The 20,934-nt window shown below is 48.2% G+C and overlaps 1 protein-coding gene across 5 annotated transcripts in view; it reads right to left on the reverse strand.

Moving 5' to 3' along the window:
* The window catches only part of LMF1 (lipase maturation factor 1), a 234,161-nt gene that overhangs the window by 120,445 nt on the left and 92,782 nt on the right, over positions 1–20,934 (reverse strand). For all 5 annotated transcript variants that reach the window (XM_069734634.1, XM_069734631.1, XM_069734636.1 and 2 more), the window contains one exon: positions 12,218–12,283. In XM_069734634.1, coding sequence (XP_069590735.1) covers positions 12,218–12,283 — 66 coding nt within the window. The remainder of the gene's footprint in view (positions 1–12,217; positions 12,284–20,934) is intronic.

A 20,934-nucleotide genomic window follows, 5' to 3' on the forward strand; every position in this document is an offset into this window, starting at 1 on the left:
ATATGGTGAGCTCTGTAATGGGGCACTATATGGTGAGCTCTGTAATGGGGCACTATATGGTGAGCTCTTTAATAGGGGCACTATATGGTGAGCACTGTAATGGGGCACTATATGGTGAGCTCTTTAATAGGGGCACTATATGGTGAGCTCTTTAATAGGGGCACTATATGGTGAGCTCTGTAATGGGGCACTATATGGTGAGCTCTGTAATGAGGCACTATATGGTGAGCTCTGTAATGGGGCACTATATGGTGAGCTCTGTAATGGGGCACTATATGGTGAGCTCTGTAATGGGGCACTATATGGTGAGCTCTGTAATGGGGCACTATATGGTGAGCTCTGTAATGGGGCACTATATGGTGAGCTCTGTAATGAGGCACTATATGGTGAGCTCTGTAATGGGGCACTATATGGTGAGCTCTGTAATGGGGGCACTATATGGTGAGCTCTGTAATTGGGGCACTATATGGTGAGCTCTGTAATGGGGCACTATATGGTGAGCTCTGTAATGGGGCACTATATGGTGAGCTCTGTAATGGGGCACTATATGGTGAGCTCTGTAATGGGGCACTATATGGTGAGCTCTGTAATGGGGCACTATATGGTGAGCTCTGTAATGGGGCACTATATGGTGAGCTCTTTAATAAGGATGCCATATGGTTGGCTCTCTAATTGGGGCACAATATGGCCGCCTATGTAACATGGCCATTATAAGTCCGGCCCTGACACTCACTGAACCTGTTTTCTTTCTTCCAGGCACAGTGCCCCTCTTGTCTATGGCCGCTGCTGGTACTGCAGGTCATCCTTATACCAGATCTAGTAGGACTGATGCGATTATCGATACATCGCTCGGCCCAGGTCAGTGGGATGGCAGTTTCTCTGATCCGCGGTGCAGATTATAGGGGCAGGCAGCGGGGTCAGTGATTCATCGGGGTCAGAAAGAAAAAAAAAACAAAAAGAACTTGGGGCAATTTTTTGAAATCCATCAATAAAAAAATTTCAATTTAAGGACGCTTGCGATACGAGGCGCCTGCAACGGCAGACGGCAGCTCACGAGAGGCGACTGCCAGCGTAGGAAGATGGCCGGGCTGGGAGAAGAATCTCCGCAAGCTTCGCAGAGGGGAGTGCAAGCTGCTAGGGGGCTGCAGATGGGAGCACAGCGGGGGGCGGACAGAAAATTAGTGGCAACAATAGATCCCAAATCTTGTGGAATTTGCACTGACGTAATTAAAAATAAAGCCCCCGGGCATCTGTTGTGTCAATTAACTGCTTGACAAGACGCTGTCTCCACACATCGGCAAGGGCCCTAATTTCTCTTCCACCATGACAGTCTGAGGCTCCCGGCCTCCTGGAAGACCCCATTATGGCCAAGGATGGAGTGGACAACCTATAGGACCCCGAGCATGTTCAATAACCCCATGACTGGGAGGGGGTCACTTACTTACTCACTGGTGGTGTACAGACCGTAGGAGCCGTCAGTGTTTCTTATATTTTTTGGGACTCGTGACAATACCCGCGCTGATTTTATTAAGGACCTAAAGACGTAACAGAACATAAGTGAGAGGCGTCGACGCTCGACCATTTCATCCGGTCAGGGGGGGAACAACTGATGGCATCTTGCACCTGAAACTTGAGGGGGTTGAACCAAGATCACAACTTTATTACCCAACTGCTCATAGTATGCAATCGTTAGGCGTCTGGCGACTAGGACTCCCATCAAAGGGAAAAGTGGCAGAGCATGTGCCCATCACTAAAGTCTTCACCCTCCGATCTATCCTGAAGCAGCCGGACACATGTTTCGATCCAGCAGCTACAAGGATGCCTCCACCCTGTGCCAGTCATTGCACAGGTTACCCATCAGCATTTTGCTGATTTGTCAGGTGATTACTGGAAGTCGATAGTTGGGAACAATCATTCCTATAAATTCTCATTCCCAGATTGTTTTAGTACCACTTATGCATGGTGGGTCCCAAGACTGAATTTCTCTGGTGGGCCCAAACTACTTTAGACAATACAATATAAGCTCTGCACTATATCTCCTCCCTCAATCCCGGTCTACCACCCTACCCAAGCTTTCCGCTCTACTAATGATGTGAAGTCCACCACCATACACTTTAGATACCTCGTTTGGTCAGTAGCTATCTCGCCTAACTCTCCCCTCTCTCTGCCGAACATTCCTGCCGAACACCTACCGGACATCACTGGCTGGGGCTTAGAAAAAGATTGGAAATCCGAAATTGGTCATGCCAGACCCTTATCTCCCCTTCAACCATCACCTGTCGGCACCCGCCATAAACAGTAGACTGCCGAATGAACCTGTTGACATCGGTGGCTTTGGCTGACATTAGTCTAATGAGTATGGGGACCTTAAGACTAACATCCTCCATAATCCGAACCTCCCACTCCCATTCTCCAGAACTTCTCTTGTGCTGCACCACTTCTCTAGAATTTGCTACCCCAGTTAATCAGGATTATTTTCAAAAACCACAGTTTTAGGTGTGCCCTAATATACCTCTTTTGAGCAGGCCTATCGTTTTCTATAGAATCCTGTCTTTTTTTTATTGCCATTATTATCAATATCCCCACAGTTCTTATACCATAAAACATTTACATCTGGGTACATACACAAATAATTGTCCCCGGTGGTCACATGGTTAGATGACACAATCCCTGCAGCTTTGGTCCTAGTTTAGTTTGAGTTGGGGGTTCCTGAGTTTTGTCTACATAATCGGTCAGTGTCAGGGGAGTACATGGAAATCTGGGAACGTCTGTCTGGCACTAAACAAACCATTGGGATCCCACAATCACATTGCAGAGGCTTAATCAGGGTGACAGAGGGACGAACTGCTTAGGTGCCATGGTCACTGTTCACTGTGACATCCAATCAAAGACGTTACAGGTCAGTGGTATGGAGCAAGCGCCTGCTGCATAAAAAATATCCTCATTTTTGCCAAAATCAGAGGCCTGATCAGGGTGACAGAGGGACTAACTGCTTAGATGTCGTGGTCGCTGTTCACTGTTGCATCTAAAGTAGTTAAACTGATACAAACAGAGGCCGCTCCAATCACATAAGTTACCGGTGAGTGGTATGAAGCAAGTGCCTGCTGCATTAAAATTCTCCTAATTTTTGCCAAAATCAGAGGTCTAATCAGGGTGATAGAGGGACTAACCGATTAGATGTCATGGTCGCTGTTCACTGTGGCATCTAAACGAGTTAAACTGATTCAAACAGAGGCGGCTAGAATCAAATATGTTACCAGTGAGTGGTATGGAGCAAGTGCCTGCTGCATAGAAATGCCCCTTATTTTTGCCAAAATCAGGGTGACCGAGGGACTAACGCTTAGATGCCGTGGTTGCTGTTCACTGTGGTATCTAAAAGAGTTAAACAGATGCAAGCTCCAATCAAAGACGATACCAGTGAGTGGTATGGAGCAAGTGCCTGCTGCACAGAAATCCCCCTTTTTATGCCATACATATTCGACGAATGTTTAGAGGAGCAGGATCATCCCACCGGCCCCTTAGCACCCGAGTGGCCCCACAATTCTGCCGGGCTCCTGTTGTCAGACAGCAGTGCATTGTGGGAGCCGAGTTATGAAATCACATGTCAGGAAGAAGGGGGTGGAGCTAAACAACTGAGCAGAATTGTGAATGCAGCTCTGGCTGTGACTCAATCAGAGCAGTTCTACATGGGCTAAATGCACAAGTTACATAACCACACTGCGCCATTTAGTAGCACATTTCGCCCTGCAGATTTTTAGTCGCCGCGTCTCCAATCAGCAAACAGTCGTGCGCCGCCCGCACCTGGGATCCATTAAGGATTCAGCGGACCATTATAAAGTTCTATAACGCTGAGCATTGAATACAAACTCCAGACTCCGGGTAATAAGGTTTTGATGGCATGTTGACATTTATCTGCCTGTGCGCCCGTCCTGCACGGGAAGCCGCTCGGTAATTGCTTACATGCAGGTCTGAGGTTTTACGGCTTCAGGATTGTCTTGACGGAAAAAAAGAAAAAACTCCTTCCAGAAATCCGGATCAGAGGAGCCGCGCTCCAATCAGCCTCAATGAGTGTTAATCGGTACAATTTGTCTTTCACTTGCACTTCGGGGAAAAGGTTATTATCCAGGAGTGATGGCCACGTAACATGCCCGGGAGGAACGCGCCGGCTTTCTCTTTCCTGACGTTATATTTTACATGTGCACTTCCAGTACCCAGATTATTACTCGGCTTTTCCAGGACCCTGAATGGCCAATCAGCCTAAATATACGGCGGTTTCCTTTTGAATATTCCATGCTGCCACTAGGGGGAGCTCACAGCATTCCGTATGACTGCTGAGTTCAGTGTATGCACTGTGCTCCCTCTAGTGGTGGCCGCAGGTAGCAGCAATATTATCATTTCAAAGGAGGAGTCTGATTTTTTTTTTTTTTTTTTCGTGATAAAATAATAAAACACTGTATAATGACCCCCATATATCCCGCCGCCTCTCAAGACTTCATTTAGTTGTTCCCCGGTTGCTGAGGCCGGTGATTGGCTGCAGTGGTCACATGAGGGTAGGACCAAGAACAACCTAGTAAGGGGCAGTGCTAAATCGGAACCAACCCATGAGGCCTCCCTTTATCTTTTGGCTCCGGGTGGTCAGATCCCCCACCAATCAGAAACTAACATAGATCAATGTGGGGGTTCTGATCGCTAAGACCCCAACTGATCGCCAAAAGGGGGGGTCCGGTATCATGAAACAGGGGACGAGCATTAGCGCTACCGCTTCAGAAGTCAGGACTCGGTTACCTCTGGCAGCGACAGGAGCAGTAAAAACCAAAAAAAAAAAAAAACATGTATTTAGGAGCCCAGATCTGGTACCTAGTGGGGGTCCTAGCAGTCGGACTCCCACCGATCTACTACTTGCCACCTATCAATTACATAAGTGAAAATTGCTCGTAACTCTTCACAGCCTCTTTAATGGTCAGGAAACTTCTGGAAGTGTTTCCCAAGAACAGAAAAACATGGCCGGTCTCTTATTTTTATTAAGAGCGCCACTCAGCGTTCAGGCTGAGCGTGGTATTACAGTTCAGCCCTATTCACATCAATGGAGCTGCAATACCGCGTGCAACCTGTAAACAGGAGGGGCGCTGTTCCAAATTCAATGTTTTTTTTATATTTCCATTAATGTGTAATAATCTGGATTAGCAGATTCCGCCAATGTCTACTGATGGCCGTCGGGTCTCGGCTGTGTCTGGAGTAATTACAGCCTCTTATTAGCCCCGGCGCAGTGTAACTCAGCATGCGCCTGCATTCCTGCCAGCAATTATGAGAAGACGGCTAATTAAGAACGAGGCTTTAATAACGGCGCGGGGGGGGTTAACCCCTCGGCCGCCGGTCTGCAGACATCAAGGCACTTTGAAGACATACAATAACAAAGGGATCTGTAATTTTAATTAAGTTCCCCCAGATGGAGTCTATTTTCCGAGTAACGGAGGGGGGGGGGACGGGAGGCGACTGCTTTCCATGTTTGCGCAACATTTCCCCCCTCCGAAATTCCGTTATTTGCGTTTAATATAATACCGTTTTGGGGGGTAACAGTCGTTACCGGCGGCTCACGCTCCGTCGTCTTGTGTCGGAAGGTTACGGGGGGGCCAAACAGAAATAGGTATAAAGGCTTCCGGAAAAAATCGGCTTTGTCGACAGCCCCCCAAGGAGTCATTAAGTGCCGCAAATTAAATGTCGGGGTCCACTGCCAGGGTCCTGGGCATCGATTCGCTCCTCTTCTGTTTTAGGGTCAGTTATCAGGATGTCACAGGATCGACGGGATCCCACTGATCACCAAATCCCAGAAACCGACGCGTTTTACTGCCGCTCAATACCAGCCGTAATGATGTTCTGCAGCAGCCGGGGCTTTTATCCCGCAGGTCACATTTCTTTATTCCATCAAACACAATATAGTCTGAGAAAACCCACGTGTAATAAGGGAAGTAACGATGAAGAGGAATACGACCGGCGCGGTGTGAGCGCACCGACACCGCGCGTTTCATAGTCTTCAGCCGACCACAAGGCTTTTAAAATTTGGGGTTTATTTTCAGTCCGGACCCCGCAGGGGGAAGATAAGGTCAGACATGGTGACGTGTTCGGCCCCATGACAATGACGCTTGGTGGCAGGTTTTGCATGTGTAGCTGTCCTGTGGGGTTTTTGTGTATTTTCGGTTCTTATATGCAACCTCCTCCGCTCGGCTCCGCGGGGCCGCGGGATTTGCATCGTAGAGATTTGCATTCCAGGGCTCGGCTTAGGGCAACAAAGGAGCTGATTTGACTAAGTGACCGTCACCTGGAAGCCATCGCTGCCGCCTGAGAGCTGCCGGAGGAGGACGGGGAGATGGCAGGGCGGCGCTGCAGCGGGCAATGGTGAAAGGATGGAAAAGGTGGAAAACGCTGCCGCACCGACACCGCACGCTTCATGTGCTGGAGAGAGAAAAGAGAGAGAGAGAAGGATACAGAGAAAGAGGGAGACAGAGGAAAAGAGAAGAGGAAGGAAGAGAGAGAAGGATACAGAGAAAGAGGGAGACAGAGGAAAAGAGAAGAGGAAGGAAGAGAGAGAAGGATACAGAGAAAGAGGGAGACAGAGGAAAAGAGAAGAGGAAGAAAGAGAGAGAAGGATACAGAGAAAGAGGGAGACAGAGGAAAAGAGAAGAGGAAGGAAGAGAGAGAAGGATACAGAGAAAGAGGGAGACAGAGGAAAAGAGAAGAGGAAGGAAGAGAGAGAAGGATACAGAGAAAGAGGGAGACAGAGGAAAAGAGAAGAGGAAGGAAGAGAGAGAAGGATAGAGAGAAAGAGGGAGACAGAGGAAAAGAGAAGAGGAAGAAAGAGAGGCAGAGAGAGAAGGATACAGAGAAAGAGGGAGACAGAGGAAAAGAGAAGAGGAAGAGAGAGAAGGATACAGAGAAAGAGGGAGACAGAGGAAAAGAGAAGAGGAAGAGAGAGAAGGATACAGAGAAAGAGGGAGACAGAGGAAAAGAGAAGAGGAAGGAAGAGAGAGAAGGATACAGAGAAAGAGGGAGACAGAGGAAAAGAGAAGAGGAAGAAAGAGAGAGAAGGATACAGAGAAAGAGGGAGACAGAGGAAAAGAGAAGAGGAAGAAAGAGAGAGAAGGATACAGAGAAAGAGGGAGACAGAGGAAAAGAGAAGAGGAAGGAAGAGAGAGAAGGATACAGAGAAAGAGGGAGACAGAGGAAAAGAGAAGAGGAAGGAAGAGAGAGAAGGATACAGAGAAAGAGGGAGACAGAGGAAAAGAGAAGAGGAAGGAAGAGAGAGAAGGATACAGAGAAAGAGGGAGACAGAGGAAAAGAGAATAGGAAGGAAGAGAGGAAGAGAGAGAAGGATACAGAGAAAGAGGGAGACAGAGGAAAAGAGAAGAGGAAGAAAGAGAGGAAGAGAGAAGGATAGAGAGAAAGAGGGAGACAGGAAAAGAGAAGAGGAAGAAAGAGAGGAAGAGAGAGAAGGATACGGAGAAAGAGGGAGACAGAGGAAAAGAGAAGAGGAAGAAAGAGAGGAAGAGAGTGAAGGATACAGAGAAAGAGGGAGACAGAGAAAAAGAAAGAGAAGAGGAAGAGAGACAGAGAGAAGGATACAGAGAAAGGGGAGACAGAGGAAAAGAGGAGAGGAAGAAAGAGAGGAAGAGAGAGGATACAGAGAAAGAGGGAGACAGAGGAAAAGAGGAGAGGAAGAAAGAGAGGAAGAGAGAAGGATACAGAGAAAGAGGGAGACAGAGGAAAAGAGGAGAGGAAGAAAGAGGAAGAGAGAGAAGGATACAGAGAAAGAGGGAGACAGGAAAAGAGAGGAGGAAGAGAGAGAGATAGAGAGAGAAGGATACAGAGAAAGAGGGAGACAGAGAAAAAGAAAGAGGAAGAGAGACAGAGAGAAGGATACAGAGAAAGAGGGAGACAGAGGAAAAGAGAAGAGGAAGAAAGAGAGGAAGAGAGAAGGATACAGAGAAAGAGGGAGACAGAGGAAAAGAAAGAAGGAAAGAGGAAGAGAGACAGAGAGAAGAATACAGAGAAAGATGGAGACAGAGGAAAAGAAAGAGAAGAGGAAGGAAAAGAGGAAGAGAGAGAAGGATACAGAGAAAGAGGAAGACAAGAGGAAAAGAAAGAAGGAAAGAGGAAGAGAGAGAGAGAAGGATACAGGAAAAGGGGGAGACAGAGGAAAATAAAGAGAAAGCAGAGGAAGAGAGAGAGGGACAGAAAGAAAGAGTGAGAAAGAGACGAAAGGAGAGAGGAAGGAGGAGAGACAAAAAGCAAGAGGGAAAAGGAGAAAAAGAGACAGAGAGAGAGAGAAGGATAGGGAGAGATAAATGAAAGAAAAGAGAGGAAGAGGGAGAGACAGAGAGATGAAGCAAGGCTAGGGAGAGAGGGAGACAGAGGAACAGAAAGAGGGGAAGAGACAACAAGGAAGAGAGTTAAAATGGGAGGAAGTGAGAGAGGAAGGGGGATAGGGAGGAGAAGGAGTAAGAAAGGAGAAAAGGAAAGGGAGGGAGAGAAAGAAGAGAAGTTATAGAGAGCTCTCAGTGGTTAGCACTGTATGGTGGCTCAGTGGTTAGCACTGTATGGTGGCTCAGTGGTAAGCACTGTAAGGTGGCTCAGTGGTTAGCACTGTATGGTGGCTCAGTGGTTAGCACTGTATGGTGGCTCAGTGGTAAGCACTGTATGGTGGCTCAGTGGTTAGCACTGTATGGTGGCTCAGTGGTAAGCACTGTAAGGTGGCTCAGTGGTTAGCACTGTATGGTAGCTCAGTGGTTAGCACTGTATGGTGGCTCAGTGGTAAGCACTGTAAGGTGGCTCAGTGGTTAGCACTGTATGGTGGCTCAGTGGTTAGCACTGTATGGTAGCTCAGTGGTTAGCACTGTATGGTGGCTCAGTGGTTAGCACTGTATGGTGGCTCAGTGGTTAGCACTGTATGGTGGCTCAGTGGTTAGCACTGTATGGTGGCTCAGTGGTTAGCACTGTATGGTGGCCCAGTGGTAAGCACTGTAAGGTGGCTCAGTGGTAAGCACTGTATGGTGGCTCAGTGGTTAGCACTGTATGGTGGCTCAGTGGTAAGCACTGTATGGTGGCTCAGTGGTTAGCACTGTATGGTGGCTCAGTGGTTAGCACTGTATGGTGGCTCAGTGGTTAGCACTGTATGGTGGCTCAGTGGTAAGCACTGTATGGTGGCTCAGTGGTAAGCACTGTAAGGTGGCTCAGTGGTTAGCACTGTATGGTGGCTCAGTGGTAAGCACTGTAAGGTGGCTCAGTGGTAAGCACTGTAAGGTGGCTCAGTGGTTAGCACTGTATGGTGGCTCAGTGGTTAGCACTGTATGGTGGCTCAGTGGTTAGCACTGTAAGGTGGCTCAGTGGTTAGCACTGTATGGTGGCTCAGTGGTAAGCACTGTAAGGTGGCTCAGTGGTAAGCACTGTAAGGTGGCTCAGTGGTTAGCACTGTATGGTGGCTCAGTGGTTAGCACTGTATGGTGGCTCAGTGGTTAGCACTGTATGGTGGCTCAGTGGTTAACATTATTGCTTTGCAGCGCTGGTGTCCTGGGTTCAAATCCCAATAATTACGATTTTAGTTTCTATGTTCTCTCCATGATTGTGTGGGCTTCCTGCCACACTCCAAAGACTGATAGGGGAATAGAGATTGTGCGCCCCAATGGAGACAGTGATAATGTGTGATAAGTGCTGTAGAATTAATGGCGCTATATAAGCACAAGAAATAGCAGTAGATGGAAAATTGATACATATATAATAGATAGATATAGATAATAGATAGATGATAGATAGATAAGATATACACATAATAGATAGATAATAGACAATAGAGAATAGATAGATAGATAATAGATAGATGATAGATAGATAATAGATAGATAGATAGATAGATAGATAGATAGATAGATAGATAGATAATACTGTAGATATATAATAGATGGATAGATAACAGATATATAATAGATACTGTAGATAGATAATAGATAGATAATAGATAGATGATAGATATTACACAGATCTCTCGTCTTTCCTCTTACATGATGGCCACTTGTGCTAATCTCAGACATCTGCGGGGGGCCGAGGGGCGGTTTCGGGGGCCGCATTTTTCATCATGACGGGAACAAATGTTTCTTACCATTAATCACAAATTCCCCGGGCTAATTTCTATTTATTTCCTCCTTTTTACACTTAACTTTGGGGAACTCCACTGATTGGTGGTGAAGTCTGCAATAGCCTAAAATCAAGGAGAGGAAAATGACAGACGACTGAGGGTTTTTGATTATGAGGACGATCTTAAAGGGATCCTCCCTCCAATCCCGGGGACTCTATATGACTATATGGGGCCCGGAGACATAATCTGCCCGTGGTCTCCGCTGCCCCCTGATTACACATCACAGTCCTGTAAAGTCAGCACATTAATGTCACCATTATCTCTCCATAGGATGAGCCCCCCACAGGGACACAAAGGACGGCACAGCCTGAGGATGGTACCTGGGGTCCATAAAACAGGATGAAATAGCAGGTTTGTGGCACATCATAAATTCCACACACAGCAACTAATGCAGAGATGAGTTTGTCAATTAAATCTTTGCTCTGCACCAAAAGGCAAAGTCAGCTCATCTACACGTACAAGATTCATTCCTGGGGTCAAAATCCATCACTTTTTGTGCATCTTGTATTAAGCTCCAGAGCTGCACTCACTATTCTGCTGGTGCAGTCACTGTGTACATACATTACATTACTGATCCTGAGTTACATCCTGTATTATACTCCAGAGCTGCACTCAATATTCTGCTGGTGCAGTCACTGTGTACATACATTACATTACTGATCCTGAGTTACATCCTGTATTATACCCCAGAGCTGCACTCACTATTCTGCTGGTGCAGTCACTGTATACATACATTACATTACTGATCCTGAGTTACATCCTGTATTATACCCCAGAGCTGCACTCACTATTCTGCTGGTGCAGTCACTGTGTACATACATTACATTACTGATCCTGAGTTACATCCTGTATTATACCCCAGAGCTGCACTCACTATTCTGCTGGTACAGTCACTGTGTACATACATTACATTACTGATCCTGAGTTACATCCTGTATTATACCCCAGAGCTGCACTCACTATTCTGCTGGTGCAGTCACTGTGTACATACATTACATTACTGATCCTGAGTTACATCCTGTATTATACCCCAGAGCTGCACTCACTATTCTGCTGGTGCAGTCACTGTGTACATACATTACATTACTGATTCTGAGTTGCATCCTGTATTATACCCCAGAGCTGCACTCACTATTCTGCTGGTGCAGTCACTGTGTACATACATTACATTACTGATCCTGAGTTACATCCTGTATTATACCCCAGAGCTGCACTCAATATTCTGCTGGTGCAGTCACTGTTTACATACATTACATTACTGATCCTGAGTTACATCCTGTATTATACCCCAGAGCTGCACTCACTATTCTGCTGGTGCAGTCACTGTGTACATACATTACATTACTGATTCTGAGTTGCATCCTGTATTATACCCCAGAGCTGCACTCACTATTCTGCTGGTACAGTCACTGTGTACATACATTACATTACTGATTCTGAGTTACATCCTGTATTATACCCCAGAGCTGCACTCACTATTCTGCTGGTACAGTCACTGTGTACATACATTACATTACTGATCCTGAGTTACATCCTGTATTATACTCCAGAGCTGCACTCACTATTCTGCTGGTGCAGTCACTGTGTACACACATTACATAACTGATCCTGAGTTACATCCTGTATTATACCCCAGAGCTGCACTCACTATTCTGCTGGTGCAGTCACTGTGTACATACATTACATTACTGATCCTGAGTTACATCCTGTATTATACTCCAGAGCTGCACTCACTATTCTGCTGGTGCAGTCACTGTGTACACACATTACATTACTGATCCTGAGTTACATCCTGTATTATACCCCAGAGCTGCACTCACTATTCTGCTGGTGCAGTCACTGTGTACATACATTACATTACTGATCCTGAGTTACATCCTGTATTATACCCCAGAGCTGCACTCACTATTCTGCTGGTGCAGTCACTGTGTACATACATTACTGATCCTGAGTTACCTCCTGTATTATACCCCAGAGCTGCACTCACTATTCAGTTCCTACACATTACACAGGGGCCGCTCTTCGTGTACTGACCTCATAGTGATAGTTCATGCAGGTCAGGTCTCTCCAGCATTTGTCTCCTCGGATTTTAATAAGACCCTGAAATCGAGAAAAAAAAAGATACAATTACGGTAAATGTCAGCGAGATTAATATGGCGACAACCCAGTGATCCTCCCAACCCCCACCCTTCACTTGTGTGCACCCGGTTACTTTTTGCCCCCTTATGACCCACTTTATTGTGCCAAATTCATAGCTGTGTAAAACTGGGAATCCAGAAAAGCTGGAAAACTCGTCATGATCCCATACAGGGGCGTAACTACAACAGGTGCAGGGGTTGCAATCGCACCCGGGCCCTGGTGCCTAGGGGGCCCTAAAGTCCCTTTGGCCTATAGAAAAAGACTATTGCTATTGAAGATTTAAAATATTTGGGGGCCCCGTTGGAGCTTTCTCATCGGGGCCCATGAGTTTCAAGTTACGCCACTGATCCCACAGCTATGAAAGGCTGGCACTAATACATTCCTCAACATATGGGGTTAACAATGAAGACCTAAGTAGGAGCAGAGAATCACCTGGGCACACTGGGCAGGGGACATCTGCCAGCCCCACTCTCTGCCCCGGTTTTTGCCCCCTCCCTGCCCTACTCTCTGCCTCGGTCTCTTCCCCACTCACTTCCCCGCTCTCTGCCTCGCTCCATGCCTCACTCTCTTCCCCGCTCTCTGCCTCGTTCCCTGCCTCACTCTCTTCCCCTCTCTCTGCCTCATTCTCTTCTCCACTCTCTGCCTTGCTCCCTGCCTCGGTCTCTTCCCCGCTCTCTGCCCTACTCCCTGCCTCACTCTCTTCCCCACTCTCTGCCTCATTCTCTTCCCCACTCTCTGCCTCGCTCCCTGCCTCGGTCTCTTCCCCGCTCTCTGCCCTGCTCCCTGCCTCACTCTCTTCCCCACACTCTGCCTCACTCTCTTCCCCGCTCTCTGCCTCACTCCCTGCCTCGCTCTCTTCCCCACACTCTGCCTCACTCCCTGCCTCACTCCCTGCCTCGCTCCCTGCCTCACTCCCTGCCTCACTCCCTGCCTCGCTCTCTGCCTCGCTCTCTTCCCCATACTCTGCCTCGCTCTCTTCCTCACTCTCTGCCTCTCTCCCTGCCTCGCTCGTTGTCCCGCTCCCTGCCTCACTCTCTGCCTCGCTCTCTGCCTCGCTCTCTTCCCCATACTCTGCCTCGCTCTCTGCCTCACTCTCTTCCTCACTCTCTTCCTCACTCTCTGCCTCACTCCCTGCCTCGCTCTCTGCCTCATTCCCTGCCTCACTCTCTGCCTCGCTCTCTTCCTCATACTCTGCCTCGCTCTCTGCCTCGCTCTCTTCCTCACTCTCTTCCCCATACTCTGCCTCACTCTCTGCCTCGCTCTCTGCCTCACTCCCTGCCTTGCTCTCTTCCTCACTCTCTGCCTCACTCCCTGCCTCGCTCTCTGCCTCACTCCCTGCCTCGCTCTCTGCCTCACTCCCTGCCTCGCTCTCTGCCTCACTCCCTGCCTCGCTCTCTTCCTCACTCCCTACCTCACTCTCTGCCTCACTCCCTGCCTCACTCTCTTCCCTACTCTCTGCCTCACTCCCTGCCTCACTCTCTGCCTCACTCCCTGCCTTGCTCTCTTCCTCACTCTCTGCCTCACTCTCTGCCTCGCTCCCTGCCTCGCTCTCTGCCTCACTCCCTGCCTCACTCTCTGCCTCACTCCCTGCCTCGCTCTCTGCCTCACTCCCTGCCTTGCTCTCTTCCTCACTCCCTGCCTCACTCTCTGCCTCACTCCCTGCCTCACTCTCTGCCTCACTCCCTGCCTCACTCTCTTCCCTACTCTCTGCCTCACTCCCTGCCTCACTCTCTGCCTCACTCTCTGCCTCACTCTCTTCCTCACTCTCTGCCTCACTCTCTTCCTCACTCTCTGCCTCACTCTCTGCCTCACTCCCTGCCTCACTCTCTGCCTCACTCCCTGCCTCACTCCCTGCCTCACTCCCTGCCTCACTCTCTTCCCTACTCTCTGCCTCACTCCCTGCCTCACTCTCTGCCTCACTCTCTTCCTCACTCTCTGCCTCACTCTCTGCCTCACTCTCTGCCTCACTCTCTGCCTCACTCTCTGCCTCACTCCCTGCCTCACTCCCTGCCTCACTCCCTGCCTCACTCTCTGCCTCACTCTCTTCCTCACTCCCTGCCTCACTCTCTTCCCTACTCTCTGCCTCACTCCCTGCCTCACTCTCTGCCTCACTCTCTTCCTCACTCTCTGCCTCACTCTCTGCCTCACTCCCTGCCTCACTCCCTGCCTCACTCCCTGCCTCACTCCCTGCCTCACTCCCTGCCTCACTCTCTGCCTCACTCTCTTCCTCACTCTCTTCCTCACTCTCTTCCTCACTCTCTTCCTCACTCCCTGCCTCACTCTCTGCCTCACTCTCTGCCTCGCTCTCTGCCTCACTCCCTGCCTCGCTTTCTTCCCCACACTCTGCCTCGCTCTGTTCTCCACTCTCTGCCTCTCTCCCTGCCTCGCTCTCTGCCTCACTCCCTGCCTCGCTCTCTGCCTCACTCCCTGCCTCTCTCCCTGCCTCACTCTCTTCCCCACTCTCTCCCTGCCTCGCTCCTTGTCCCGCTCCCTGCCTCAGTCCAAGCCACTGTCTCCTTTCTGATTTGATCTGAGCATAAAAAACGTTCTTCTGATTAAGATCACAAACTTTCTGATGGAGGACGGTCAGAAGGTGGCATCCAGGGGCGGCCACATGCAGCCTGACACAAAGCATGTCTTCACCTCTTCATCTGAGTGGCTGCACTGAGGAGCTGCGATCCCTGAGCGCACATCTTAATAATGAGATAATGAGACATCTCGGCTCATCACCGGGTGTCATCCCTCAGACAAGGCTCCTCTGTATCTCCAGCCGCACACAGGTGGCTTTAAGGGGGAAGCTCCACCTTTTTTAACTGCCGTCATGTTCCTTTTTAAGTCCAATTTTTCTGTGCCGACAAATTTCATAATTGATCTATATAGAGTCATCAGAATACAGAGTTACAAACCTCCTGCTGTACAGGATACATCCAGCTCTGCCACCACTAGAGGGAGCTCACCAAGGACTATGTTATTATTGATTTCAATGTAAAATCTGTATGCAGCAAGCTCCTGAGCTCCCCCTAGTGGTGTCTATATTACAGATATTTTACTCTTTTATTACATATTTTGATCATATTGAAAGCCAAAAAAGAAGTTCTCTGCTCTGGGTTCCATAACAATAAGTTGATCATTAAGTGTTAATCAGCAAGCAATTGTGATCTTTAAGGAAACCTGACAGTACGTGTTCAGTTTTCCTGCAGCACCCCCGCAGGAGACATTGAGCATTACACAGCGTCTATTGAAATTAATCTATATATCTAATCGTCTAAGGGGCACTTCCGTCTGTTTGTCTGTCTGTCACGGAAATCCTGCGTCGTTGATTGGTCGCGGCCGACAGGCTGCAACCAATCAGCGATGGGCCCAGTCCGGCCGCGAATTCGCCCCTTCCTAGTCTCTTATCAGTGCCCCCTCCAGTCAGCGCTCACACAGGGTTAATGGCTGCGCTACACCGCGTTATGCCGCGGTGTAACGCAGTCCGTTAATGCTGCTATTAACCCTGTGTGACCAACTTTTTTACTATTGATGCTGCCTATGCAGCATCAATGGTAAAAAGATCTAATGTTAAAAATAATAAACAAAATAAAAAATCATTATATTCTCACCATCCGGTGCCTTTCCCGCTGCTCCTCGCGACGCTCCGGTCCATGCATTGCGGTCTCGCGAGATGATGACGTAGCGGTCTCGCAAGACCGCTACGTCATCATCTCGCGAGACCGCAATGCATTCTTGGGACCGGAGCGTCGCGAGGAGCAGCGGTAAACGCCTGGGCTGGATCCGGGGGCCGACGGAAGGTAAGTATATAACTATTTTTTATTTTAATTCTTTTTTTTTTTAACAGGGATATGGTGCCCACATTGCTATATACTACGTGGGCTGGGCTATATACTACGTGATCTGTGTTATATACTGCGTGGGCTGTGTTATATACTACGTGGCCTGTGCTATATACTACATGGCCTGTGCTACATACTACGTGGCTGGGCAATATACTACGTTGCGGAATTTGAACCACGCTTCGCTAATTGGTCGCGCCCGGCCCGGCCGAATCCTGTGTATAAATTGCATTATTCTGAAAACTTCATAAATAAACTACATACATATTCTAGAATACCCGATGCGTTAGAATCGGGCCACCATCTAGTGGGTTATATGTGTAATCCTGGATATCTCCTAAAGAGCGAGAGAAACGCTTTGTAACCGCTCTTCTACCTCGACATATAATGTGGATCCTGAAAGAAAGACCCCCTTCTTTTCTGGACCACCACCCCAGGTGACAGAATGTACCACAAGGCTCTTATTAATTGGGCTGTGACTTCTGGGATTCCAAGAGATGACACAGATGGGCTGCTGTTTTATCTATCGCCTTACTTTACACTGCAGCTCTGCTTTTTTTTCTAGAATGGCTGCTGAATATCCAGCTAAGAATTCAGTGCGGGTAAAGCAGATTTACATTATAGGAATGAAGTGCTGTACGTATACAAAAGCAAAATGACCAACCTTTATCTTAGCAGGGGTCCTAAATGGTGGGGGAGGGGGGATTGAGAAAACTACATGAGGGCATTGAGAAAAGTAGATGGGGGGCATACAGTAGAATAAATGGGGGGCAATGAGTAGAATAGATGGGGCGTTGAGTAGAGTAGATGGGGCATTCAGTAGAATAGATGGGGCATTGTGTAGAGTAGATGGGGCATTAAGTAGAATAGATGGGGCATTGTGTAGAGTAGATGGGGGGCATTAAGTAGAATAGGTGGCATTCAGTAGAATAGATGGGGCATTGAGTAGAGTAGATGGGGCATTGAGTAGAGTAGATGATGGGCATTGAGTAGAGTAGATGGGGGAATTGGGTAGAGTAGATGATGGGCATTGAGTAGAGTAGATGATGGGCATTGAGTAGAGTAGATGGGGGCATTCAGTAAAATAGATGGGGGCATTCAGTAGAATAGATGGGGGCATTCAGTAGAGTAAATGGGGGCATTGAGTAGAGTAGATGGGGGAATTGAGTAGACAGGGGCATTTAGTAGAGTAGAATAGATGATGGGCATTGAGTAGAGTAGATGATGGGCATTGAGTAGAGTAGATGATGGGCATTGAGTAGAGTAGATGGGGGCATTGAGTAGAGTAGATGATGGGCATTGAGTAGAGTAGATGGGGGCAATGAGTAGACAGGGGCATTGAGTAGAGTAGAGGATGGGCATTGAGTAGAGTAGATGATCGGCATTGAGTAGAATAGATGGGCCATTGAGTAGATGGGGGCATTGAGTACAGTAGAGTAGATGGTGGACATTGAGGAGAGTAGATGGGGCATTGAGTAGAGTAGATGGTGGGCATTGATTAGAATAGATGGGGCATTGAGTAGAGTAGATGGTGGGCATTGAGTAGATTAGATGGGACATTGAGTAGAGTAGAGTAGAGTAGATGATAGGCATTGAGTACAGTAGAGTAGATGGTGGACTGTTATGACCTGGTGGTAAGGACAATAATGGACCTGGTGGTTAAGAGCACACGGAATGACCTGATAGTTACTAATAATATAGGACGAGCTCTGAGACGTGGGAACTCTGCTGACCGCAATCCCTAATCCTATCACACACTCTAGAAACAGCCGTGGATTGCGCCTAACGCTCCCTATGCAACTCAACACAGCCTAAGAAACTAGCTAGCCCTAGAGATAGAAAAATAAAGCCTACCTTGCCTCAGAGAAATTCCCCAAAGGAAAAGGCAGCCCCCCACATATAATGACTGTGAGTAAAGATGAAAATTACAAACACAGAGATGAAATAGATTTAGCAAAGTGAGGCCCGACTTACTGAACAGACAGAGGATAGGAAAGGTAACTTTGCGGTCAGCACAAAAAACTACAAAACGACCACGCAGAGAGCGCAAAAAGACCCTCCACACCGACTCACGGTGCGGAGGCGCTCCCTCTGCGTCCCAGAGCTTCCAGCAAGCAAGACAAAAATCAAAATAGCAAGCTGGACAGAAATATAGCAAACCAGAGAAAAACAAGCAGGAACTTAGCTTCTGCTGGGAAGACAGGTCACAAGAACGATCCAGGAGAGAACTAGACCAATACTGGAACATTGACAGGTGGCATGGAGCAATGATCTAAGTGGAGTTAAATAGAGCAGCCAGCTAACAAATTAACCTCGTCACCTGTGGAAGGAAACTCAGAAGCCGCAGCTCCACTCACAATCACCAGAGGAAGCCCATGGACAGAACCAGCCGAAGTACCATTCATGACCACAGGAGGGAGCTTGACAACAGAATTCACAACAGTACCCCCCCCCCTTGAGGAGGGGTCACCGAACCCTCACCAGAGCCCCCAGGCCGACCAGGAGGAGCCAAATGAAAGGCATGAACCAGATCGGCAGCATGAACATCGGAGGCAAAGACCCACGAATTATCTTCCTGACCATAACCCTTCCACTTGACCAGGTACTGGAGTTTCCGTCTCGAAATACGAGAATCCAAAATCTTCTCCACCACATACTCCAACTCCCCCTCAACCAACACCGGGGCAGAAGGATCAACGGATGGAATCACAGGCGCCACGTATCTCAGCAACAATGACCTATGGAATACATTATGGATGGCAAAAGAAGCTGGAAGGGTCAAACGAAACGACACAGGATTGAGAACCTCAGAAATCTTATACGGACCAATGAAACGAGGCTTAAACTTAGGAGAGGAAACCTTCATAGGAACATAACGAGACGACAACCAAACCAAATCCCCAACACTAAGTCGGGGACCCACACAGCGCCGGCGGTTAGCGAAACGTTGAGCCTTCTCCTGGGACAATGTCAAATTGTCCACCACATGAGTCCAAATCTGCTGCAACCTATCCACCACAGTATCTACACCAGGACAGTCCGAAGACTCAACCTGCCCTGAAGAGAAACGAGGATGGAAACCAGAATTGCAGAAAAACTGCGAAACCAAAGTAGCCGAGCTGGCCCGATTATTAAGGGCGAACTCAGCCAAAGGCAAAAAGGACACCCAATCATCCTGATCAGCAGAAACAAAGCATCTCAGATATGTTTCCAAAGTCTGATTAGTTCGTTCGGTTTGGCCATTTGTCTGAGGATGGAAAGCCGAGGAAAAATCAATGCCCATCCTAGCACAAAAGGCTCGCCAAAACCTCGAAACAAACTGGGAACCTCTGTCCGAAACGATGTTCTCCGGAATGCCATGTAAACGAACCACATGCTGGAAAAACAATGGCCCCAAATCAGAGGAGGAAGGCAATTTAGACAAGGGTACCAAATGGACCATCTTAGAGAAGCGATCACAAACCACCCAAATGACCGACATCTTTTGAGAGACAGGGAGATCCGAAATAAAATCCATAGAGATATGCGTCCAGGGCCTCTTCGGGACCGGCAAGGGCAAAAGCAACCCACTGGCACGAGAACCGCAGGGCTTAGCCCGAGCACAAGTCCCACAGGATTGCACAAAAGAACGCACATCCCGCGACAAAGACGGCCACCAAAAGGATCTAGCCACCAAATCTCTGGTACCAAAGATTCCAGGATGACCAGCCAACACCGAACAATGAACCTCAGAGATAACTCTACTAGTCCATTTATCAGGGACAAACAGTTTCTCCGCTGGGCAACGGTCAGGTCTATCAGCCTGAAATTTTTGCAGCACCCGCCGCAAATCAGGGGAGATGGCAGACAAAATTACCCCCTCTTTGAGAATACCCGCCGGCTCAGGAACACCCGGAGAGTCGGGCACAAAACTCCTTGACAGGGCATCAGCCTTCACATTCTTAGAGCCTGGAAGGTACGAAACCACAAAATCAAAACGGGAGAAAAATAGCGACCAACGAGCCTGTCTAAGATTCAACCGTTTGGCAGACTCGAGATAAGTCAAATTCTTGTGATCCGTCAAGACCACCACGCGATGCTTGGCTCCTTCAAGCCAATGACGCCACTCCTCGAATGCCCACTTCATAGCCAACAACCCTCGATTGCCAACATCATAATTGCGCTCAGCAGGCGAAAACTTTCTAGAAAAGAAGGCACATGGTTTCATCACCGAGCCATCAGAACTTCTCTGTGACAAAACAGCCCCTGCTCCAATCTCAGAAGCATCAACCTCGACCTGAAACGGAAGCGAAACATCTGGCTGGCACAACACAGGGGCAGAAGAAAAACGACGCTTTAACTCCTGAAAAGCCTCCACAGCCGCAGAAGACCAATTGACCACATCAGCACCCTTCTTGGTCAAATCCGTCAACTGTTTAGCAACACTAGAAAAATTACTGATGAAGCGACGATAAAAATTAGCAAAGCCCAGGAACTTTTGCAGACTCTTCACAGATGTCGGCTGAGTCCAATCATAAATGGCCTGGACTTTAACAGGGTCCATCTCGATAGTAGAAGGGGAAAAAATGAAACCCAAAAATGAAACCTTCTGAACTCCAAAGAGACACGTTGACCCCTTCACAAACAAAGAATTCGCACGAAGGACCTGGAACACCATTCTGACCTGCTTCACGTGAGACTCCCAATCATCCGAGAAGACCAAAATATCATCCAAATATACAATCAGGAATTTATCCAGGTACTCTCGGAAGATGTCATGCATAAAGGACTGAAATACTG

This window comes from Ranitomeya imitator, chromosome 7, assembly GCF_032444005.1.
Source record: "Ranitomeya imitator isolate aRanImi1 chromosome 7, aRanImi1.pri, whole genome shotgun sequence".
Lineage (NCBI taxonomy): Eukaryota > Metazoa > Chordata > Amphibia > Anura > Dendrobatidae > Ranitomeya > Ranitomeya imitator.